The 25,506-nt window shown below is 39.9% G+C and overlaps 2 protein-coding genes and 1 long non-coding RNA gene across 5 annotated transcripts; 1 reads left to right on the forward strand and 2 right to left on the reverse strand.

Moving 5' to 3' along the window:
- Positions 1-412: 412 nt before the first annotated feature.
- Positions 413-2,064, reverse strand: LOC135439044 (RNA-binding motif protein, X-linked 2). 2 transcript variants are annotated; one of them, XM_064697656.1, is made up of 3 exons: positions 2,047-2,064; positions 1,733-1,932; positions 413-1,256 (listed from the first exon to the last, which is right to left on the reverse strand). In XM_064697656.1, exon 3 carries the CDS (start codon positions 995-997, stop codon positions 452-454), a length of 546 nt encoding a protein of 181 aa, XP_064553726.1. In that variant the 5' UTR covers positions 998-1,256; positions 1,733-1,932; positions 2,047-2,064; the 3' UTR covers positions 413-451. The 2 variants fall into 2 exon arrangements, with proteins under 2 accessions (XP_064553726.1, XP_064553725.1); XM_064697655.1 differs by lacking the exon at positions 2,047-2,064 and having other exon boundaries at positions 1,733-2,032.
- Positions 1,180-25,392, forward strand: CdGAPr (GTPase-activating protein CdGAPr). Of its 2 annotated transcripts, none has more exons than XM_064697649.1 (7): positions 1,180-1,339; positions 14,910-15,312; positions 15,387-16,669; positions 18,992-20,638; positions 20,700-20,994; positions 21,060-23,011; positions 23,287-25,392. In XM_064697649.1, exons 2-7 carry the CDS (start codon positions 14,944-14,946, stop codon positions 23,363-23,365), a joined length of 5,625 nt encoding a protein of 1,874 aa, XP_064553719.1. In that variant the 5' UTR covers positions 1,180-1,339; positions 14,910-14,943; the 3' UTR covers positions 23,366-25,392. The 2 variants fall into 2 exon arrangements, with proteins under 2 accessions (XP_064553719.1, XP_064553720.1); XM_064697650.1 differs by lacking the exon at positions 1,180-1,339 and adding an exon at positions 14,221-14,239.
- LOC135438831 (uncharacterized) lies at positions 9,868-11,336 on the reverse strand. The gene is made up of 3 exons (XR_010437939.1): positions 11,239-11,336; positions 10,034-10,063; positions 9,868-9,967 (listed from the first exon to the last, which is right to left on the reverse strand). It is a non-coding gene; the product is annotated as an uncharacterized LOC135438831 (long non-coding RNA).
- Positions 25,393-25,506: the final 114 nt, after the last annotated feature.

Here is a 25,506-nt window from a genome sequence, read left to right on the forward strand (position 1 = left end):
TTTATATCTTTCTTCGACGACACTCTGCTCTTAAGTCAAGACTGTAATGAAGCCTCTTATGGCTGACATGGATTGTTCCTTATCTATTAGACATAAATGTTATTTAGTCTTACACCAAAAAAGTTATTTATGCATTAACATTGTTTTCGATCGATTGTTCCTGTGGCAGCTATATGATATACTGATCAAATCCCACCGAATCTACAATATGCTGAGGCACCAAGATATTGGGTCCTTACCAAGTTTCATCAGGATAGTTTTAAAGCTGAAAATCATTCGAACAGAGAGGTATAGAAATAATAGATTATGTTTACTTTATATAATGTCGACGCCTGATGTAGCATACACTTTGTGGGCTAGTAAATGCCTGCACCTAGGCCTTACATGCTTCATGACAAATTATACGGCACACTGTGAGGGTACGGAACAATCTTTATTTATAATTTAAAGACTAATCGGAGCTATTGCGGCGCTTTTTGTGCTTTTTCTCCTTGGAGCTCTTGCTGCGCTTGGTTTTTTCCTGCTTTATATTATTGGGTTTAATTAATTCGGGCTCAGTTGGAGCAGAACTTGGTTTAGTCACAGGCTGCGGCGCACATCCTTCCATGTAAAGGCGAAGCGTCTCCTCGTCCAGCTTGTCGTTGTCCTTGGGAGGCTTGTAGTCCGCCACATGATCGACGCGCAGTGTGCGATCGATGATTTTGATGCCGTTTAAATTGTCCACGGCCAGCACCGTGGAGCGCTGATCCTCGTAGCATAAGAAACAAAATCCTTTTGATTTGCCCGTTTTGCTGTCTCGCACCAGATTTATGTTTACAATTTCGCCATACTGGGAGAATACGCAGATGATGTCACCTTCGGAGAGTGTGTATGGAAAGCCGGCTACAAATATCCATGCAGAGTCACGGTACATATCATGCCAGCTCTTGGCACTGGGATTTTTAAGCTCGAGTTCGCTTAATTTAAGCACATTTCGCATATTCGTTAGCGGATTCATTTTATGCGGTTGAATTTTTGTTTACATATGCGATTTACTAGTGTGACCGCATGCGGTTACAGCAAAAATGCTAAATTGGTATCGCATGCAAACCAATCAAAGTGAAGCAACGAGTCTGTTGTACAATACTACTCTTAGGTATCGTTTGGTCTGCGTTGGTCACACCGCGTTCAGTAGTACTTTTTAGTTCGTCGTCGTCGGTTCGGTGGTCGTTTGTGCGTGCGCCGCAATTTTGTTGTCGCGTTTCCAATCAAAAACCCTGCAAATTTTTGCTAGTGAAAACTTCTTGAAATGTTGTAATATAATTACAATTACATGCAAGTGCTTCAATGTGCAATTAAGGTGTGTTTATTGTTTGGTAAATTTATTAAATAAGCGGTTGCCTGCTGTCCAGCAAAACTCGCATGTCTGCCTGAATGTGTGTGCGTATGAATGTGTGTGGCTGTGCGCTTGGCCGCTGTGCATGTGCATGTATGTGTGCGAGTGTGTGAAAAGCAAAAGAAAAAAGATATGCTGCGAACGAACAGCGGCCGCAGCAGCAGAAAAGTATCTCTTCTTCTATTTAAAAATGTGTGTCAGTGTATGTGTATTGTTAAGGCATAATAAATAATAGACGCTTGTTTCTGTTTCTCAAGCATTTCAAAACGCTGTCTTTTTTAATTGTGTTATTGTTTTATCGTTTTCCCATCAGCGCGAATTGTGTGTCAAATACGGCAAAAAAAAACAGTAGCTTACAGTTACCGAGTATTACAAAAACGCCCCATTTTGAGGGGGGTCAACATCTTTCACCGCCTCCCGCATCTGCTGTGTGGTTTCGTCATACGTTATTGTCGCCTCTTGCTCTCACTCTTACTCTGTGTGTCTCGTATTCCCACGCATGGATCGCCGCTCGCATAATGTACGCATTTTGCCTTTTGCTTTTGTTTTTGTTGTTGCTGGTATGTAAAAGGGCAAATACATGTGTATATATGTATATATATATATGTGTGTACGTATATTATTTTGTTGCTTTTACACTACATTTATGTCACCCTGCTGGTCACACTTACACACAACACACTCACACCTGAGACAACTCCACCATATGCCTGCTGCCTGCTTGTCTGTCTGCCCCTCACTCTGCTCGGTTCTGTCTGTCTTTCTATCTGTTTAACACATTCCACCCCATTTCGCGCTGTAAATGCCGCCCGACTGCTTGCTCCTTCTCCTTTTGCCTGTTCATGCCACTTTTTGTTTTTGTTTTTTGCTTTTACTTGTTTCGAGGCTTTGGCTTAGGTGTGGCCGTACTTTAGTTGTGGGCTTCCTTTACACAACGGCGCGGAAGTGGTAATAAAAAAATTACAAAAAATAAAAAAAAAAACTGTGTGTGCCCACTGTGTTGACATTGAACTCGCCAGCAATTCCAGTTGCGCCTATCGTTGTCTTCGTCTCCCCATCGCCTACGTCTGGAAGTGCGCCGCCTTTGCTGCTGCACTGCCAGTCGCGGCGTGACTTTCCCAAAAAACAAATTTAAAAAAAAAAATAACAAAAATCCAACTCCTGTCGCAACGGCCTTTCATTTTTGGTCGCTATCGCAGCATTTACTTTTTTATACACTGCAAAGATATATGCAAAATATAACGGGTCTAGTGAACTAGGGATATTTGTTTTAAAATTACCTTTGAAGGGATTTTTATTTCTCATTTGATTTAACAAGATGCAAAGGCTGAATTAATCACGTTTTCTTTGCTTTCAAAGCAACCCCTACTTGCAAGATCTGTTTTAACCCTGAAGACTGTACATACATACATACATTATTATTTCGTAAGTAAACAACAAAATCAGTTCAAGATCGTTTCTTTTGCGTTTGTTCTGCTACCACAGAATCAGAACATTTTTCTTAGACACAACTTTACTATATGTTATAATTTATTACTCTACTCAGACGATGTTGAATGTTTAATCTACATAGAGTATATGCCCATAATATTCGCATATCTTAAAATGTTTTATATTTGCGCCCAAAGAGCATCTGTAGTTCGTCAATGTAAAATTTTTGTTTCTCTGATTTCTAATTGTGCAGTCAAAGATTTTTTTCTTTTTACTATTTACATATATATATAAGTTTTTTTTTGGGCAAGCTTTCTCATTGTGTTGTGTATCTGTATTAGTGTTATATGTTATATGCGATATAGCGTGTAACGAGTACTGTTATTATTATGTGCCTCACGTTTTAAAGCCAAAGATTCGCGCTGCGACTGCGCACGATTATGGCACATTTCATAGCTGCCAATGCGATGAAAACTGCCTCAGACCGAAACGTGTCAAGTTGCCAGATAACTACAGATGCAACGAATAAACATATGCATATGTATATATTTTATATATATATATATATATGCATGTGAATATATGTATATGTGCCTGGCTCGTGTTTAGAGCATAACGTGCGCATAGAGTTCGATTAATTTCGTTGCGCCTCGGTAGCTGTGCACTCAACTCAAACATCCGCTCAAACACACACACACACAGACTCGGTCGTACACCTACACACATTACACCTACTGTTATTGTTGTTGTCTTTTGTCTGGCATCGTACAAGCACTTCGCTTCTTTTTTTAACCCTTGCCTTAAGCCACAACTGACCAACTGGCTGCTGCTGTTGGTAACATCTGTTTCTTGTGGCTTATTAAACAGAAAACAACAACAGCGGCAAAAAAATACGATCAAAACAAGTAAGTGTTGTGAGCGTGACTGTGCACGACTAGCACATACCCAGCAATGGTGTGGCTAAAGAAGAAAATAATAAAAAGGAATCACTTAATTGGTAGTAAGGACTAAGAAAATACCTACAATATTTGTTAAGTGATTTTACTGCTAAATAAAATAAATCGCTAAGCTCCAAAAGAATAATCTATTGATTTATATAAATATTAAAATTTAGATATATACATTTTTAATTTACTTTATAGAGCTTGCTGTAATTATATTTTCATTTTGCACATAAGATTGATCCCTACACACTATAAAGTGATCATTTTATCCCTTTACTTTTATACTGGACAACAAAATCCGTATATTTGATGTATAATTAATCAATATCAGCTATATAAGGAACTGCATGTTTGTCTAGTTTCATAGCTCTAACTCCTCAAATATAATTGAGTGCTAATGATTATTATAGTGAGGGTCTACTGTACTGCGACCCACAATAGTAATTATCTGCTTATTTAGCTCGCTTTCATCTTTCACTCATTTCCTCTGCCCCCTTTCTTAAGCATTTATCTCAGCATACTCCAATTGATGCCATTGACGGGGTATATGACAAGCAAGTGCAAAAAATGATTTTACACCCGTTTTTTGTCGCCCTTGTCTTGTTGCCATGTTTGTAGTTGCTTTTGTTGTTGTTGTTGTTTTTGCTGTTTACACCTGTGCCTCGCATTTCGCTTTCGCATATTGTTTATTATTTACAGCATGTAAATTCTTGCTAGCCACGCCCCCATATTCATAACATTTTCGAGGGCCACATACCAGCAAAACCCACACACACACAGAAACGTCATATGAAAACAGAAACTTGTGGCGCGCGGGTTTTTTATTTCATCTGCGTATCAAATAATTGAGCTCAATTGATTTTAATTGAAACTGACAACCGCCGCTTGTTGTTGTTTATATTTGCTGCTGCTGTTGTTGTTGTTGTAGTCAGCAGTCATATGAAACAAAAAGCAAACAACATAATGTTGATTTTGATGATGGAACTGATGATTATTGTATTTGACGAACTGCGCCTTAGAAACTAAATGCAGCAATTTGAGTAGTTAAAAAAAATTAGACAACATTTTCGAAAAAGAGTCAATGAACATCAAAAGTTCCCCAATGACGGACTGAATTAGACCATTTGAACTGTCTTTTGTATATAAATTTACCTTTACTGAGCTAAGAAATGAGTTCTTAAGTAACTTTTGTATATCTGCCCGCTCGTATTCTGTTTATAAATAAATCTCGCATAGCCCTTGGTAAAAACGTTCACAATGTATGTTTTTCCCATTTTTAGAGGACATTTCAATGTGTGCATATACCACAAATGAAACTTATAATTTAAAAAATCAGATTTTTCTCAATATTTAATCATTTGTGTACTATTATTAGATTTTTTACAACTTTATTAGGTAACCATAAACGGTCGCTTATTAAACATAAGATTCGCTTTTAAATAAACTAGTTTCACTAATTTCGCTAGTGATCATTGATAAGAATTTCGAAATGCATTATCTATAGACTTTATTCAATCACGTATTATTTAAATGTTTGTAAAACTATAAAGCCTATATATATGGCTTACATTTATCAGTTTGTTTGATTTGTATGCTGACTAAGTACTTGCTTATACATCTGTATATACCTATCTCTATAAGTATATGTGGCCTGTTGAGCTACATTTTTGGCATTCAGTGCAGGTTTTCACCATGACTCATCCATGTGACACACAATCTAGCTTTTTTTCCGATAAAGAAATCAACATTTATCTATAGATTTACATATGAATCACAGATATGGCTTTGATATTGAATACAGCATTAGATATGATAATATTTTCAATGGTAATTTAATAATTACACAATTGGGTATGTAAAGCAATTTTTACTTCAAAGGGCTAAACATTCCAGAACGTTTCATTATTTGTACACCTACAGTTTTAGTAAATTTTCAACCAGTTTAAAACCGGTTCTTTTTGCAGGTGCACAAGCTGATTTTCTTTTCGGATCATATCTTAAAACGTATCTGAAATATGTTCTAGAACCCTTTCACACGGGGACTTAGAAAACGATTTCTCGATCATTTTTAATCTGTTAACAGCCAGCAGGTTGACAGAGGTCACACATTTCCTTTCTTTTTAGGATCGTTTAGAGAAAAGCCACTTCAAACCACTTTAGAGACTTAAAAAACAATCATCCCGTTTCACCAGTTTTTCAACCTGTTCAAATCCTGATGTAAACAAGTCGCTTTGAAACTGATTTATAATAGCTTAGAAACAGGTTCCTAGCTGAGATGTCCCTTTGTACCCTTTCCATAAACTTAACACCCAATCTTATCTTATTCAACCTGTAAAGTTGTATTTTCTTGGTACAAAAGTCAACAGATCTATTTTAAGAAATTCCTGTATATAGTTCGCATTGATAGATAGCTAAACATAGAAACCAAGAAATGCCACAAAAACAAATAAATGGCAAACGGCAAAAAAAAACAACAAAAGAAACTGAAATTTCTCGTTCGAATTGTTGGAATATTTAAGCATATATCTATAGTATACTACGCCTGAATAAATAGCGCATTTTATTCAACCATAAGGCACATTTCAGCTTTCATTCATTCCAATATTCGCATTTGCTTATCAATTGTAGCGCGTTCTCTTGGCTCGTGGAGATCTTGTTCGTTATTTAACAATTTATATGCGCACACACCATATTGAATAATAATTAAATTATATGAAATTAAAAAAGCGCTGACGTTTGCTTCCAAATATATGTGGCTCGCGCTTTCCAGCAGCTGTTTCGCATATTTGTTAATGTGCGAATTTATTGTACACTTAATTTGTTGTTTATTTTTGAAAATTTTCGGCATGCTGGCGCTAAGAGCTCTAATAAAAAACAAAAATGGAAATAAAAAACTGTTTAAATATGCGGCATGTGTGTTGGCCAAATTTTATTTTGTTGTTTTTTATTTTATGCTTTTTTTTTAGACACTGGCTTCGCGCAAAAAACTTTCACTTCCATTAAAAAGTTTTGTGTGTACCTGTGCGCTTGGCTAAAGCCGCGGCAAATGTCGACGTCGACGGCGACAGCGACGTCGACGTCAGCGTCGTTAAATGACATTAGGTTAGGTTTTATGGCTCGAAGCGCTTAGAGCCCCAGCGAAATTCTGCACAAAATGTCAAAGCAGAAAATTTACATGAACACTAAGCGATTTCGCTTTTTTTTTCACAATTTTTTGTCTCTTAATTTACTAAATGTAATGCATTTATAGAAAGCGAGCGGTTAGTAGTTCTCTCTTTTCTATCAATATATGTATATTATTAAAGAATAAACTAACTAGGTTACAATTTTATATGAAAAGTGGTAGTGATGAGGTGTTCAGAGTGGTTCGAAATAGTGTTCCAGCCATTATTATAGTTTTATTTAGTTAAAATTTTATTTAAGATATAAATAATAGTTCCTAGGTCCTTGTAAATAGTCTGTTAACTGCGTTAAAGCTAATTTATATGACATAAAAGTAGCTCAGGAAATTATTAGAGTTTTTAAGTATCGTTCGCTGAAATAAAGCTGTATTAATAGTTTTTTAACTAAGTAGCACAACTTTTAATCGAAAACTATTTGAAACTTAATTAAATATAAATATAATTTCTTTTATCCTTAAATTATGAACTACTTTTATGCCTCGTAAACTAATTGAATCTCAATTAAATATTATTCCTTTAGTCCTTTAAAGTTTGCAATATACAATTAACTACTTTAGGTTAAGTTCATAGAAAGGTATCAGCTCACATTTGAAGCATTTTAAAGTTTTCTTTTTTATATTAAAAGCAAGGGCATTCAAACTTCGGTCTTTGGCTTGCAAGCTTTCAATTCAAACGATTCGTGGCTGCACCTGTTATGTGACCGGAAGTTGAAAGCTGCGCAATTACGAGGTATGTCTGTAATGAGAGAGTCGTCTAAAATGTTGGTTGGGCTGGTTGCGGACACAACTAAAAATAAACGCAATGAAAGCGTTTGCCAGCGTTGACTAATATGCAGCTACATTTAGACTAATTACGGTGCATGCAACGAAACCGCCCGCCGCCTCTCAACAACCCAACCCGAACAGTGGCAACTTTTTTGTGAGTCAGCAGAGTGTAGACTGTTGAGGGGGGGGTGGAATCTCTCGAAAAAGGTTCAACATATGTAAACAAATCCACATTGTGAGTCAGTCGAGACAATCAGATCAGATTTCGCGAGCTGCGACCAGCGACTGGCGACTGGCAAGTGCCTCGTCTCGGGTCTCGTGTCTCGTGTCTCAGGTCTCTGGTCTCGAGTCGCGGGTCTTGGCTCTGTCAACTGAGGCGCAGATTGATACGACACAGCTCGAGAGATTAGCAACCAGTAGCGCCGCAATGGAACCGGAATTATATCAGCCTTGGGGCCACAATTTGGAAATCTGCGCTCAGTGGGTTGCTTATAGCAGACGAGACACCCCATAGTTTTATATAAATACATGTTTTTTTTCCCATCATATTTCATGTGTCAAGCACATAACGAGAGTGCATGCACAAACACACACACACAGACAGACTATAAAAGTTATATGGTCATTGAAATTGGCCAGTTTAATGACTTTATGCGCACTCATTAGTCACTGTCCATGAGAAATTTGAAATTTGTATATTCCATTCAATTGTAATATCATAGCTATACTATATACACATAGTTTTAATTGGCTTAAACTGCAAAAGTGTGAATCATTTATTAAAGCTAGTCATCAGTTGCTTAATATATGTTTATAAACATATATTATCAAGTGGTTAAATTTACTTGTTATAATTGTGGTGTAATTAAATTCATTTTAGCTAGCTTCAAGTGTGAGTAAGAATGACACGCACGAGCGCTTTGTTGTGCTTTTATTAAATATTAAAAAGTAATATATTTAGCCCGGGCGGGCTAACCACAAGAGAACCTTCGGCTTACTTTAGAGAACCCCAAGGAGCTCTCAATCCATGCTCAAACATCTTCTGTACTCAAATATGGATGGAAGCTGCATTTATTTTTCTTCTCTCCATGTGCATTATATTTTACTATGGGATATAGTCATATATAGGATATATATTAGTTAATAATGACGAGTTTCAGGACCTGTAATAAAACAAAGCTTGATCAAAAAATATAAACAATTTTCATTCATTTAAAGCGCTTCCAAAGTGTTTCAGTCTCATATCTCAGGAAGTATTAAAGCTACATTAATCAGTTTCGAATTTCAGCTTATTCCAAATTTAATAAAATGAAAAACAAAACGTGCTGAAATTATATCTTATATCTAGCTTTTTATCAGCTCATCAACTGATGCTTCTGTTAATCAGCAAACGCCAAGTTCTCACGCTGTGCAAAAGTACTTTTTTTTGCATTTCCCATATATATATGCTTCCTAGAAACCATTTACACTTAATGCCCTAGAATCAGTGAGCAGCATTTCCCGGGGCTGTAATCTGCTGGGATGTGGCTGCAGCACCTCCTACTTCCTCTGCCCAGACGGATCTGTTAATGCAGGGGTCTTCTATTGTGTTGCACTTGTTGAGCGCAACGACAGCATGTCAGGGACTCGGCAGCTAAATGACTACCGACCGACTGACTGACTGACAACCAAGTTAAGCACATTATGCATGGCATATTGTATAAATGTATGTATGTGTATATATACGTAGTTACAAGTCTTTTATGGCCGACAACATCATTAGTTAGTGTGTGTTCTCGCTCTAGAAACGCCGCAGAGCAGTTGTGACCCAGTTAGTGCCATAAATTAGCACAAGCCTCCGACTGCCAGTTACTGCAACAGACAACTTAGAACGTCTGTGTGCGTGTGTGTGTGTGTGTGTGCATTGTGCATTTATTAAATGCAAGTACGCATACGAATGCGGGTCTGAGTATCTCAGTATCTCTTAGATACTCGCACGCACTGCAGCTCAAGTCGCCTTAGTTTGGCCTGCCAGCCAAAGCTGTTTGTATACCCTGTAAGCAGCAGGCAATGGGAGGCATAGCCACACCTAGTTCACTTATTTCCTCACAGCAATAAAAGTCTTTTCTTCTCCTACGAAAGACAGATTTTCCAGCTAACATCAAGTTTTATAACACATTTCAAAATATATAGTTTTTTTTTTATTAATTTATTGCTTAATAATAAACAAAGAATGCGATTCGCCTTAATAGAAAGGCAAATGCGGTGACACCCACGTGATGGTCGCTCATCCTTAAAGATAAAGAAAACTAAAGTAAAAATCAAATTGTTTTTCATGGGTTGACTTTTGTATAATACCTTAATATAACTTTTTTACATGTTACGTGACTGAAAAAGAATAACAGAAGAAGAATTTTATATTATACGTATGTGTAATAATATTAATCTGAAATTTATAAGTGTGTATGTGATATATCTACTTTTGTTTTTATACCCAATTGGAGAGTATTAGAATTTTGTCATGCATAGAAGTAGTAGGAGAAGAAGTAGGTTTTTGTATGTACAACTTTTTAGTTTATCAAGATAGCTTGAACAAACTCGGCATTTATTAGTTTTACCATTATAAATATCTTATTAGCATCAGACCAATGTATTATTTAGCTGCCATATGAACGATCTGTCGAAAATTAAGTTCTGGTATGAAAAACTTTCTTCTTTGTCAAGATGTCTTGACCAACCCCAACATTTACTATTTAAACTATGCTGCTTATATATGTAGCAAGTCTTTTCGCACTGCTATATTATATAGGTCTATGGAAGAATCGGTCGATTAATAGAACAGAACATTCGGTCAATAGATATTGTATCGCAAAATATTCTGTTATTAAACTCAGTACTTACGAGCTTCAGTACTCTTACATATATCTGCAAAACCGAAAGGCAAATGTCTACAAGGGTGTTAGATCTTCGGCTTGCCTACGATATCCCCACATTCTCGTTTTTTTTTTTTGTACAAACCAGTCTTTTTTTTCATAAATAAAATACTATCTAGATTTAATTTATATCAATTTGCACAGAATATCAAAATGATTATTATTAAATAAAGCCATATTAAAATGTTGTTCTCTTTGAATTTGATGGTAAACCACAATTTGTCAGGATTGTTTTGAGTACGTGATTTAATTAGCATGAAACGAGTTTATGTCTACAACTGACAATTACTGAGTATAATTATTAATAAACATCATTATTTAATTGAGCATGTCTGCTTACAGGGTAACTCGTAGTTACGTCTTTAAATCTTAAGCATTTTTACTTGTCTCAATTGGGTCAGTCGTGAGAGATAAAAAGTAACAAAAAAAAAAAAAAAAGTAAAAACCTGACTATTAAAAAGCCATTAACTATTGTTCAATATTAAGTTATTTCATAGCATTAATTAGTCTACAGAGGCTGCCAGCGATTGAAATCGCTACCCTGGCACACACACACACACACACAAATATACACACAGACACACGTACACACTGCACATGGGGCTTAATTGATTGGAGAAAGTGACGTACATGATTTGGCTGACCGTTCGGTTCGGTTTCGACTATTGCCTGGGAAAATGTCTTCATCTTTGGCTGCGATGGCAAAGTGCACGAGCAGGCTAAGAGCCTAGCTGCAACTGCCAATTGCAACACCCCAAAGCAACAACAACAACAACAACAGCAGCAGCAGCAGCTAATCAAGCGAAACATTGTAAATGTTCGAGATAAAATTCATTTGATATATATGTATGCAATAACGCGTTGTAACGGTACGAAAAAAAAAACCGATTACAGCAATTGCAGCAATACAAATTTGAATTGAAAAACATTCGAGGCAAAAACAGTTGCTGGGCATATTGATTATCATGTCGCAAACGCAACGGTCAAGAAATTAGCCCAGATACTGCTATTAACACAAAAATTAATCTTCAAAAAATATAATTTAGCAATCTAATCGATTGAAAGGCATAAGGCAGATAATATCTGTTCAGATACTGATGTTCCAGTATCCGAAATTCGCAAGCAATTTAAATCCAATAATTAAAAGAGATTCTTATTCAAATGTGAAGAGATATTAAGAATGGGAAAGTAAGGTAGATATTTGCCTTTTGCATATATGTGAGGAGCATATTTTAACTAATAAATCCCAGATTTGGTCAAGTTGTCTTGAGAAACAAAATAGCTGTTCATGCAAGAACCTACTTTTCGACAGATTGTTCTAATGGCAGCTATATGATATAAGTGGTAGTCCGATCCCATCGGCTCCGACCTATGTACTACCTGCAACAGAAAGACGAACATCTGCCAAGTGTCAAGACGATAGCTTTAAAACTGAGAAACTAGTTTGTCTAACTTTAAGGATACATTTCAAATGAATATATCTCACATGAACATACTTTAACAGACAATCGTAATCAGCATAAAGCCGAACCGTAGCAATACTTGTTTTAAAAACATTATAAGATTCGATCGCCGATTCGCTGAATTCCTTATAGTCTTAACCATACGAACCCCTTTTGAACGTTCAGTACAGATTACTCACTCAATCAAGTAGCTATAATATAAAAATATGAACTAATATTACTCCAAAGAATATGCATAGCTATGCTATTAAAATATCAATAAATTATAGATCATTAATAGTCTATGAATTGATCATCGTAGCTTAAGCTTAAGTAGTTAACTTAAAAAATCACAAATAGTTCCAGTAAACATAATCTAATAATTCTAACATTTATCACTTCGTAATACCAAAGGGAATGTTGTATTTATACGGTAATAAATCTTCATAACTATATCATATTTCAACAATGCTAACTAATTTGTATTCAACTAAAGATCACAAAAAAATGTTCATGGTTAAGCATATATGATCCTAAAATTGTTATTAATATTACTATGTATACAGTACATTTACAAGAAAATAAATTATCACAGACCAAATATCTTCCATTTTCCCATAGTAAATCCCATAGATCTAATAAAAATTGTAGTAAATATCTCTAAAAAATGCACATAATAATTGAACATCTTATTAATTGAACATCATAAAAGCATTGTGCATGCTCCATTTATAGGCCAATAAATCATAATACTTAGATCTGTTATACAATCTATAAATGAGCTCCGAATAGCTCCAACTAGCTATTTAACTTCATTAAAGAACTGCTATGAAAGACCTTAAATGCTATCAAAAACAATCAAACCGTATCACTTTATAATGGACCGACTGTCAAAGGTATCATTAATAAAGTTAATCTCACGCACCTATTCATGATTTTTATCCCATTTCCCGTTTTTGCCTAGGCCACATTACAGCTACATTTGGCCGCATTGATCTATGGCTATTTCTTATTTGTATTTCCTTTTTTTTTCTTCTACCTGGTTTTTTTGTGTCTTTTGTTTTTGTGTGTTTTGTTTCCATTTTCCCAGCTCGTTTTGCCGTTTGTTTTTTACCAAATTGTTTATTTCGCTTAACGCTTTTTTATGTGCACATTTTGTTGTTGTTGTTATTGTCGCTTGTCGCTTTTGTCGTTTTGTATTTCTTTATGTGCTGCATTTTCGATCCGTTAGCGTCAACATTTTTAATAGTTTTGTTGCATTTGATAAACGTAGCCGGTACGCCCGTCAGTCCCCCCTCCCCCTGCCACGCCTGATGTGGCAGCTGCTGCTGCTGCCCGGTGTCCAGTGCCGGGTACTGGATCGCCCCCCTCCCCCTCCCACTCCCTCTATCCTCAACTAAAACTCGTTTCCGTCTCGCTCTGCGATTTCGCCGACGCCAACGGCAGCGCCAGTCTCTCTGTCTTCCCTCTCTTTCGCTCTATGCGTGTGTCTCTGTCTCAATCGCTGTCCAAGTGTTGCACCCTTCCCCCCCAACGACTCCTGCTGCCCAACCCCTGGCTAGCTTAATTTATGAAAGTTTAAATGTTGCAGGCCGTTGCATGCATTTGGTGTCGCCTGTAAATCAGAACTGCCGCTAGGTGAGTCGATTGCGATTCCAACTGGTTGCTTATAAATATTTATTGTATCTGCTTATAGATGGGATATACTTGCAGATATATATATATATATATATTTATATATGAGTGTGGTGTGCCACATCCTTAAGCGGCCAGTGGTTGTGTGTGTCTGAGCCACTGGCCTTATTCCAAATAAAGGAATTCCAGACACGGCTCACAGCATTTGCCCATAGAGAGTTTTGCGCTGGCTGAAAGTAGAACACGCCGGCTTGGGGTAATTGATAAAAAATACGTGCGTGTTGTTAGAAAGTAAACGCGAACAGCAGCACACAGCATACACTGTCAACATTACGCATTTAATAAAGCACACTAAAAAAAAAAAACAAAAGAACAATTTCACTCAAAATGTGTGCATTAAACGTCAACACAATTTACATATTTAAAATTACGCCAATAAAAATTTCGCTGTAATAACAAAATAAAAGAAATTTCCATAGTGCAAATCGTTCGATTAGTACACTTGAAAAAATTGCATAGGCTCAGCAATTTAATAATCTACACTCTGTTGAACAGTAAGCCCAGACATAAAACTCACAACTCTTTAAAAAATTAGACAGCTTTCTTATTCATGTTATTTCATAACAATATTTTTTGCCAGTGTAAAACAGTCTGCAACCCACAAAGCTGCGCAGCTCAGTTGATTTTAGAGTCATGCAAGTATTTTGGGGGGCTTCATTGACGGCTTCCGTCATTATTTTGATGCAGTCGTTATAAGTGTGTGCGTGTGCGTGCGAGCGTGTATGTGAGTGTGTGCCCCTATACAATTTCAAAGAAATAACTAAAGAAATCTCTGAGTAATTGGAAATTTATGGCCATTGACTGCCCGGCGAGTCATGCTTGAAGCAAAGGGCATAAGGCAGCTCGACTTTAAACTGCCCTGTAATAAATAATATGCATACAGCTGCTAATTGTTATATTGTATATATTCCATCAATCGTAACCTGATCAATCTATAATCAAGAATCGATATGGTTTGAATGTATATCTCAAATGGTCATGCTTTTGAATCTTCTACCAAGACCTTTCATTGGCTACAGCAGACATTTATTTCATCAACATTTTGAATTATCAGAACTATTTTCTTCGTTAATAGTAACATTCACACGTTCCATATAAAAACCTATATAGAAATATTATCGGCAAGGCAGCTTGATTCAATTTGTTTTCATTCGTTTCTTCCAGATGACTAAATCCGTGTAATCCGTGAGCGTATACCATGTCCGAGAAGGTGAGCAGCGCTCTGGCGGCACAACTGCATGCGCATGCGATGGCAACAAACTCCTCCACAGAGACTGCCACCTGCCAGCTGCACCCAATGATTGGTTCCAAGGATGCGCCGCTGCAATTCGAGACGGATGCACCGGCGTCTGCAATCGGTGCGCAGCTAAACTTTAAGATTGTGCCAGTGGAGAGTTTGGGTGGCCTTAACTTAGGGCTGGGCAGCAGCTGCCAGGAGATGTTTGCCTCGATGAACACATCACAAATCTCAAATGCATCCACAGAGTCCAACTGCAGTCCGCTAGCTGCGATAGCAGTGCCGCCACCCAAACCAAGCAGGCACATGGCCGTGCAGCCTTTGAATAGCGTGAGTAAACCAGGAAGCCTCAACCCTGAATCCTCTATCGAAACTATATATATTAATCTATAATTTATTCACAGAAATCCTGTCGCTTTCCCAAGCTGGAGGAGTGCGCCCATTTTCATTATGAGCGCGTACAGCTGGGCGCCCTCTCGGTGCAGCTGCTGGACGACAAATCGGAGCAGATGGGCAGCAGCGCCTCCCAGTCGATTGGTGGCGAGCTGGCGCACAGCTCAATGCGTTCGGCTGCGTTCACGCCTGAGAGCTGCTGGTTCATCATACGCGTCTGTCCGCAACGCTGTGAACCGTTCCTGATTAAGCGCAGCTACGAGAACATGCAAATGCTGGACGAGATGCTGCATCGTTGTGTCTACGACCGCAAGATTAGCGGGCTGCGCAACATGTGCGAACTGGAGGCGGATGCGCAGCTGCAGAGTGAACAGGATGTGGAATATGCGGTCGCCAAGTATTTGGAACGCTTTTCCAAAATAGCCTCCGATTCGCTGACATGCGGCACTATACTCACCTGGCTGCAGTTGGACAATAAGGGACGCCGCCTGCCGCTGGCCGATGGGGAGACACAGCGTACGATCAATACGCCAGCGGTGGGCGCGGCTTATGGCGTACGACGCTATCAGGCGCAGGCTCCAGACGAGATTAACATTGAGGTGGGCGACATGATCTCGGTTATTGATATGCCCAGTCCGGCGGAATCGATCTGGTGGCGCGGCAAGAAGTCGCATCTGCAAAAGTCCCTCTATGAGGTTGGCTTCTTTCCGCAGTCCTGTGTGGCCACTATTGGCGACAAGGTGCCACGGAATTTTCCCATGCCCGCACCGCTGGTGGGTCATCTAGATGCTTCGCCCACGAAGCCGGTGCTGCGCAAGCATGGAAAACTGATTGCATTCTTTCGCTCCTTCATATTGTCGCGTCCTTCGCGGCGTCGCCTCAAGCAGAGCGGCATTTACAGGGAGCGTGTCTTCTCTTGTGATCTGTCGGAGCATCTGCTGAACAGCGGCCAGGATATACCCATGGTGCTGCGTTCCTGTGCCGAATTCATTGAGAACTATGGTGTCATCGATGGCATCTATCGCCTCTCCGGCATCACTTCGAACATACAGCGATTGCGTCGCGCCTTCGACGAGGAGCGTGTGCCAGATTTGGGTAATCCGGAGATGAAGCAGGACATTCATGCGGTCAGCTCTCTGCTGAAAATGTACTTCCGCGAGCTGCCCAATCCGCTCTGCACTTATCAGCTGTACGACAACTTTGTAGAGGCTATCCAGGTTAAGGCCGACGAGGCCGACGAACGTTTGCGTCTCATGAAGGAGACGGTGCTAAAGCTGCCGCCGCCACATTATCGGTAAGTGCTGCAGGACTCAACGGGAATTTAAGGAGAACTTTTCCTAAAATTTTACTGTTCGCTTTGACGCTGATCTTTTACTCGCTATGTCCATGCAGAGAGTAGACCTGTTTGACCCTATAGACTACTACTATACATTTTCTTGATCGATATTAACAGTAGAATTAATTAAGCTTGTCTGTCAACTTGTATCTTTAGTCTCTCGGCCCAAAAGCTACTTAGATATTGGGCTAATAGGAACAGTCATCCGGAAATTAAATTATTTTTGTGATTAAAATTAGATATATTTCTTATACTTACCTAACATCAACAAACAACAATATTTGCTGTTACTCTATAGTTTAAACTTTATCTTGACCAAAGTATTAGTTTTTTAAGAATAAGGCACGTAGTCTTATCCAACTCGACGTCTTTAATGCCGTGATAATCGTGAAACATATAAATAGTACATCGCTGTTTCTTAGCTTCGGGCATTTAAATGCTTGGTTCCATTCCTCACCGAGCTGCCAGAGGCTGTATTTTATTTTGCTAATGGTTGGCTTTGTGCATTTAAGGTTATCATGCAGTATAAATTCTTTTTTATTTGACTATAATACGCTGCCTTATATAACACCTTTTCTTTTGAGAAACCTTTAGGTTATCAGCGCAGCAGGAAATCTATTTTTATTTGGTTTCAAGAATTATTACCCTTGCCCCCTTTAATAAACAACAATATTTACTTATAAATCTCTTATACGTTATTGATGTACAATTTTAATTAAAATGTTACCACACGTAATTTATTAAGCTAAAAAACACATAAACATTTTACAAAAAGATCAAAGTAATACTCCAATTTAACCCGATCCTCGGAGTTTTTAAGTTGGCGATATTCGTAAAACATCATGTCAATATTTATTCTTGTGGCCAAGCTCACCTTATGCATCTTTGGAGTAACTACTGCTTTAAATACTTTGATATATTGCTCTCTGACGTGTCTGAGGTTCGCTTCCATTTTCCCATGGGTTCCCTTTGTACACTGGTCCAAGCGTTGCAGAACCTGCACTCTGAGCTTGCCTTCCATGGGAAGAATTTCCGTATAAATTGTTTTTGAAATATTATCAATCTGCTCATCAGTTAAACTCTGATGCTTTGCCTTCCAATCTTAAAGCTTTTCTTTCAAAAAGTCAATTTCCGTTTCGTTGACAACGCTGCAATTCACGATAGATTCGGCCGTATAGATATAAGTCTTAAGCTTTAAACTCATAAATGGCTTTCTCATCTCCAGCTCTAGTGCCCTTACTTCGGTGAGGATGACTCTATCCTCATATCTTAATATCTTTGCAACATACTCCTTAAAAGCAGCCACATGTTTTTCCCTTTCCGCATGGATACAATTGTTAAAGGCTGCAAACATTTTTGGATCTATTTGCTTTGTAGCTTCGCTTACTGCACGCGGCTTGGCAATTGCTTCATTCTCGAAAGCCTTCAGATATTCCTCGGATCTCTTAACAGATTTGCCATGCCTTTCCGCATATGTTTCATTTTTACAATTATTCAGGCGCTGTACTAGCACATCAGGGGGTACGTAGTGTGGGTACAAGGGACGAAAATATATCTCCAGCTGATCGACGAAGTCCTGAATATCCTGTTCGGTTAGGTTTCGCTTCTTTGAGATAAGAGAGTTACTAACGATGCAGTTTTGCCACCTTCCAGATTCGATTTCATCCAATGCTTTACACTCTATAGCTAACTGTGCCTTATACGTATTAAATTCTAGGGCCTCTTGCATAATCTTTTTGAAGATACTCTCGGTTAGTTGTTTCACTTGCTTTATGAGAGACAAATCCTGTTCCGGTATGGCATACGCAAGACTCTACAAGGGTGAACGAGATCAATAGCATATTCCTATGTTCTAACTGATAGCTATACGCACGCAGAGAGTTACGCTGATCAGCACCAAGCGACTCATCTTTGGGTAATCTTGAATTGAACTAAAGAATTCAGTGGCAAGCAGCTGCTTCATATATATTTATTTTTTTTTCATTTACGAGCGCTTGAGCTTTAAGTCTCTAAAAATATATTCTACTATACCCTGTACTCAGAGAGTGGCCGGCGTCAAATTGGTAAAAAAAAACTCACAGTGAATTTGGGCGAACGTTTTCTACAGGCAAAATAATGAATTCACGACCCTATACAGATTGGACAAAGCATATATATTATCAGCAGATAGAGCAGATATTTTTGATTTTCGTAGCCCCAAGATGTTATGAATTATTATTTTGTTTTTTTGTATTTTATACTAATTCCCGCTTTCGCTTCTTTCATCTTCCCGCTTGATAGCACCCTGAAGTACTTGTCGGAGCATTTGAACAAGGTATCGCAGCATCACGAACGCACTGGGATGACGGACAAGAATCTGGCGATTGTTTGGGCGCCCAATTTGCTGCGCTCACCGGCACTGGAATCTGGCGGCGTCGCTGCGCTGCGTGGCGTGGGCGTTCAGGCTGTGGTCACCGAGTACCTTATACGCAACTGTCACAACATCTTCGATGCGCTCGAGGATCCCAATGCGCGCCTGAGCATAGTGGGCAGCCCAGCGGCTGCGTCTGCTGCCGCTGCAGCTGCTGCAGCAGGCGAGCTGCGTCTAGAGTCGCTCACCGACTGCGAGAGCCTGCTGGTGGAGCAGCGCGAACAGGATCAATCGCTGGGTCTTGTCGAGCGACCAAAGAGCCTAAGCACCGGGGGCGCCAAGCTGATTAGCCTGGAGGAGGCGCAAGAGCGGCACTCGCGCATCGAGTGCAGCGGTGATCTGAAACAATCGCTGCCCATCAACATGATGAGCAACAGCACGGCAGGCGGTGCCGGTGGCAATGCCGCCTCCAACATTGGCTCCTACATTGAGGTAGGCGGCGGTCCCTCTAGCCTGCCGGATAAGTATCATACAGTGCTATCAGTGCCGCGCAGCTGGCAGAAACGCAAGCCGGATAAGACGCCCTCCTGGAAGTCTATATTTACGCGTAGCCAGCGCCAAGGCAATGAGCCCGGTCACAAGCTAATCCTCGAAGGCGGCAGCAGCAAGGAGTCGAGCGGCTCATCGCGCGTCAGCTTCGTGCAGGCCTCCCACGTGCATGTCACCAAGGAGCTGTCCAAGCACGACAAACCAAAGTCCATTGAGTTGCTGGAGACTACACGTGATGCACGCGACTCGGCGCTGGGTAGCAAGCCGATGGAGCTATGCATACGCTCCAATTCGATCGATAGCCTGCGCACAGTGGGCCATTCGCGCAGCGTCTCGCATGATTCGTACTTTGATCTGCTACAGTCGCCGCAGCGCGGCCACATGACCACCTGCCCCTCCCGGGAACTATCCGAGCTCGGACTAAACTTTGATCGCGAAGAGCCCGAAATGCGCATCTTCTCAGAGAGCGAATCGCTCGTGAGTTCGCCGCGTGTGGGCAAGGAGAATGTGCCACCAGCCTCGGGCTGTGCTACACGTCGCATTCTGCGCGCACGGCCAGAGGAGTTCTCCAGTCAGACGAATAGCGTCAATCCAAGTCCCAAGAAGCAGCCTCGTCTCAACTTACTTTCGCCCAGTGCGGCGCGCACGCTGCCGCATGTCAATCCACAACAGACCTGCGGCCATGAGCCCGCTGGCGCCGAAAACTGCTGCAAGCGTTACAAGCTGGAAGATCAGCTCTCGGATATACAGTTCATTGACTGCGGTACACCGGAGCATCCGTTACCTGCGCAACAACAATTCGCCAGCGTTGAGGTGCATCCGCCGCCAAAGCCAGCGCGTGCGCAGGCGCAGGCTCAGCTGCCTTCGCCGACTGGCGCCACAGGCTCTGCACGCTATAGCTATCCATCAGTGCAGCTGGGCGCTAAGCGTAAGGAGCAGCTGGCAGCCAAGGAGCGTTTCAGCTATCAGGGCACCTTTACGCAGTCGGGCCTCAAACCGGAGCCCACTGGTACAACTCGATCCATACAGTGAGTGGTTACCCCATAATTTAAAATAAATCCATTTGACAATTTGTCTAATCCTTTACAGCAATGGAAACGCAACGCTGCGCAGCACAGATCAGTCTACGGTGAAGCTGTCTGTGCCCACGCCCACAACGCCGGCGCATAGTCCACGCTACTCGCTGCTGCTGTGCGACACGGAGAGCTCGGAGAATAGCTCGGCAGTGAATACGCCACAGTATGATATGGAGCCGCTAATGCTTAACTCTGCCATGTCAGGCATTTCAGGCGTCTCCTCCAATGTGCAACAGCAGCCGCTGCTGCAGGGCTTAGACGCAGGCAGTAGTTATCTGGGCAGTTCACACGAGAGCCTTGGCCAGCAGGTGAGTCGGCTTAGAATTATATCTGGTTCTATTAACCGATTCACATTTTGCCTCTGCTTTCACAGTTCCACCAACAGCCGGAAGTGGAGCAACGGGATATGCATGCCCTGAAGCGTGAACTGTCGCTGGATTTGCAGCCGCTGCACCCACGCCTGCCGCAGCCAGCGAACCGAGCCGCCACGCTGCCTATCAAGGAGCAGCTGCAAGCCAGCTCACCGAACAACTCGAACTTTACGGACAACACTAGTCAATCGGTGACGCCCAGCGAGTTCGGCTATCAGCATCTGCAGCGCCAGCTGAGCATGCACTCACTGTTGGCCACCGAGGAGAGTTCGCCGCTCTACGAGGACTTTGAGCAGACGCCCAGCAATGCGCTGACGCCGCCAAAGCTGCTGCCCGTTGTTAACAGTCCCATCAAGTCGACCATTAGCATAACGTACAAGTCGCCGGAAAAGGAGAAACCGCCGACAAAGCCCTCGCTTATGCTGGAGACGAATTTCGATGAGAACATTGTCTACGAGCAGGTGAAGCTGTTTAGGAATTCGGTAACCGAGGTGAATCAGTTGCTGAATGAGCGACACGGCCAGAGCCTCAAGCAGATTGAGGAGGAGGATATCAGTGCCAATCGTGCGGCGCAAATGACTCAGCAGCTGCTGCAGCTTGAACAAGACCCCGAGGATGAAGAAGACGAGGAGGAGGAGCGAGCGCAGGAGCAGCTGCTTTATGAGAACATCGAGCTGCGCAAGCCGAAAACAGTTTATGAGAATCTACGTGGCGAGGAAATGAAACTCAATACATTAGGAAACGAACTAGAGCTCGAGTCGGATTTGGATTTGGAGTCAGTGGTGAAACAGCAGCCGAGCTGTGATAGAATCGAACTGGACAGCCTGGATAGTTTGCCGAGCGTCGAACACATCAACATGGAACAACACGAACAGCCCAGCAAATCGCCATCGTTCAGCGTCAAAGAGCTGGCGACCAAATTTGAGAGTTCGCCTGTAGAGCAGTTGCCTAACTTTGATTTCACACAACGCGGTGGCTCCATGAAAAAGCCAAATGAGCTGAGTCTCCCCATCGCAGTTCCACCGAAGCCTGTGATGCCTGTGCCACTCAAAAAACTCAATAATGCGCAGAAAATAACACGTTCGTTGGACGAGAACGCTTTTGTCCGCGAGTTTGGCGGCAAGCAGCTGCAGGACTTGACAGCCTGTAAGATGCCAGAGCTGCCGGAGCTGAACAATCGTCGCAAGAGCTTTGATTTCACGCGTCCCAAGACGCTGAATCCGCCCAAGCGTTTGCCAGGCATGAGCATTACCGAGGAGATATGCCAGAAACGCGTCAATGAACCGGAGGAGCCGATCACCACTCCCACCACAGAGAATCGCATCTCGCTGATACAGCAGAATAATGTGCCTGCCCGTGAGCAGCCCCAACCGAATGCAGCAACCACATTGAATCTACCCGCTGGCGGACGCAAGAGCGTCTTGACTGGCGTTATACTCGATCGCGAGCGCATCGATAAGATCAAAGAGGAGCGTCGCCAGCAGCTGACTCAAAAGTACTATGGGGACACAATTAAGTCACGCTCCAAAACGGAGCTCAATTCGGATGACAATAATTTCCAGGCCCCCGATTCGATGCGCATCAAGTCCAAGTCGCGCGGTGATATGCATTCCCTGCAAAAGGACATGGACATGAATCTCAAGCAGCTGGCACGCGCTGGTGCTGGCTCTGAGAGCACATTACATCACCCCGGCGACTTTGGCACACAACGTGTGCGCAGCATCTCCGACGAGAAGAACCAGAATTGTGATACCAGCAATGGGTCCAGCATGAATCTAGCCGTGCACAGCGTCAAGACGACTGCCCAGAAATATGCGGCCAGCAATGCGCCAGTTATCACAGCTATTACGACTTCAACGATGCCAGGGAAGTTTGAGCGGGGTATCGGACGCGACCGCCTGTCCAGAAACTCTATGCCCCATCCAATAACCACAGAAAGCAATGCGAGTGTCAAGTAAGTAGTTCATATTTAAATACTCTGTTAATATTAATGATATAATAGGCGCCAGCCGCTTAATATGTACTTTATTTGCATAATGTTATTTAGAGCGGCGTAAATTATAATATTAACAGCTTTAAGTCGCTTAACATAATTATGTTAATGCTAGATATTTTAGAACTACATTCATTAAATTAGTTTAGTAATTTTAAACAATAAACTTTAGTAATATTTATAATTATTGGACCTCGAAAATCGGATGTATTTCACAAATCTTCTTATATTTGCAGCAACAGAGAAAAGATCTCACCGCAATTCTCAATACGCGATATGACTGCAATGTTCGAATCTCGTTCACAAAATCAATAGGCTTAGGCAACATCGAATACAGAATATACAGATTATATAGATAACAGAAGACACAAAAAAGGAAGCGAAGACGAAGTATAAGAAGAGAAAAGGAGCGGCCGCGTTATATAGCTTATTTAGTTTGTAAAATTCTATATGTTAAAAGCATATTTCGAGAGCACATGCATACGCAAATATGTATCTATTTAAATATATATACTTATATATATATATATATTTTGGATTCTGGACCATGCGGCACCAAAGACATAAAACACAAACAAAATCGCCGCTGGATAATATAGAGCAGAGCAAAATTCAATTTTGTTTTCAAGATGAAGCTCAAGAAAGAGTTTCGAGTGAATAACTAACTAAAAAGACCCAGCGCCAAATGCAAATTGTTATTGCATTGGGCGATCTTAGGTGTTAAGTTTATGTTTATATATATGCGTATATATACATATACATATATATGAATTCTCGTTTATTTGTATAATTATTGCATTTCACTTGACTTGATTTCGGTTTGTTTTATGTGTGATTTGTTTCATTAATGTTGATTGAAAAATTAAGAAAGCAAAAAAAAAATTAAATTAAATGTATAAGTGGAGAGCGCTAAGAGTTTTTCTTAAAATTTAACTTAATTTAAAATTATGCATTTCGACGCAACTTTGAGTGAGTTGCTTTAAGTATATTATTATTATTATTATTATTATTATGCGATTAATTTATATATTTTAACAAAAATCACAAAGTTTATAAAATAAATACAAATTCGATTTATTATGAACTATTTTTATTTAAACTTAAATACTTGTAAATACTCTACGCTTGCTTGTTCTAAATGCGCTACGCGGCTTGCAAAATATGGCAAAATGAAAAGAAGAGCAAATTAACTAAAAAAGTTTTATTGTACAATTTAGAAGTGCTTTGAAACGCGGGCCTAACAAATCTGTCAGAAATCTAAAACAAATTTAAAATATACAAATTATTTCCAATGAAAAAGCATTATTCTTTCTTTCGTTTGTGTTTAGATAGAATAGATCTGTGTAGAACCTGGTAGCTTAACACTTTGAAAACAATGGTTGCTTATAGGCTAATATGGTTACAGTTCGCTATAAAGAGAACAATAGTATAAGAAATTTTCGAATAATTTTATAGTCCATTATACAAATTTTTCAACTAGAATCAAACAGGTTTTCGGAGCCTTATAAAGCAGCTTGATTATGCCTAATTTATGGGCACTCCCGAGAATCTCGTTCAGAATTAAATTCGAATTCTTTTTAACGACAGATTTATTAAGACCCGCACAAGGCAAGCGCATATATATTTATTGTATAATAAAGCTTTCCTATTCATTAAACTATAAAGACCAACAATAACTAAATGAAATCGACAGAAATTAACTAAACGCTAACTTATTGAAATTAGATACGATCTATAACCATTTAGAATATTTAAACAGTGTGGTTTATATTAAAATTTTTACTACTAGTTAAATTTCAGCTAATCAAATTTTTATAAAAATTAACTTGCATAACAAATTTTAATTTAGTCGTCCTGACCCAGCTGCCAAATTTTTACTGAGCATTGAAAAAATCGAAAAGCTGTTAATCTAAACAGATTTATAATACAAACAATAACTAAATAGAAAGCTTTAAAACAAATAAGTTAGCATTTGATATATTTTGATAAAAGAACATAATAATAATAAAACCGCAACTTAGTTATAAATAATTGTATTGTATAATGACTGACAGCTGAAGTGGAGATAATGAAACCGAAAAGCACTTGCGAAATGATTTGAAGTACATTATTTGCATATACATAAATATATTTATTATACAAACGCATTACTATAAATGAATATATATATATATTTATTATAAAGGAAGCTACTCATTGAATGCATCGTATGCTATTTGAACCAACAATCAATAGCTGCAGGCTAATTTGAAACAAACAGAAACAGCAGCAAAACACAAGTAACAATAACAATAAACAAATAATTTAATACATATTAAAACAAATATATTTAAACGTATAAACTTTCTTTGTATAGTATATATGGGTATTTATTGTGTATATTATGATATATGTAGCTACGATAAACTAATACAGATACGGTAGTCGGACACCTTCGACTTGTTAGTGCATAATAT

Source organism: Drosophila montana, unplaced genomic scaffold, assembly GCF_035044405.1.
Source record: "Drosophila montana isolate Dmon_TW-CO22-7 unplaced genomic scaffold, ASM3504440v1 contig_402_1, whole genome shotgun sequence".
Taxonomy (NCBI): Eukaryota; Metazoa; Arthropoda; class Insecta; order Diptera; family Drosophilidae; genus Drosophila; species Drosophila montana.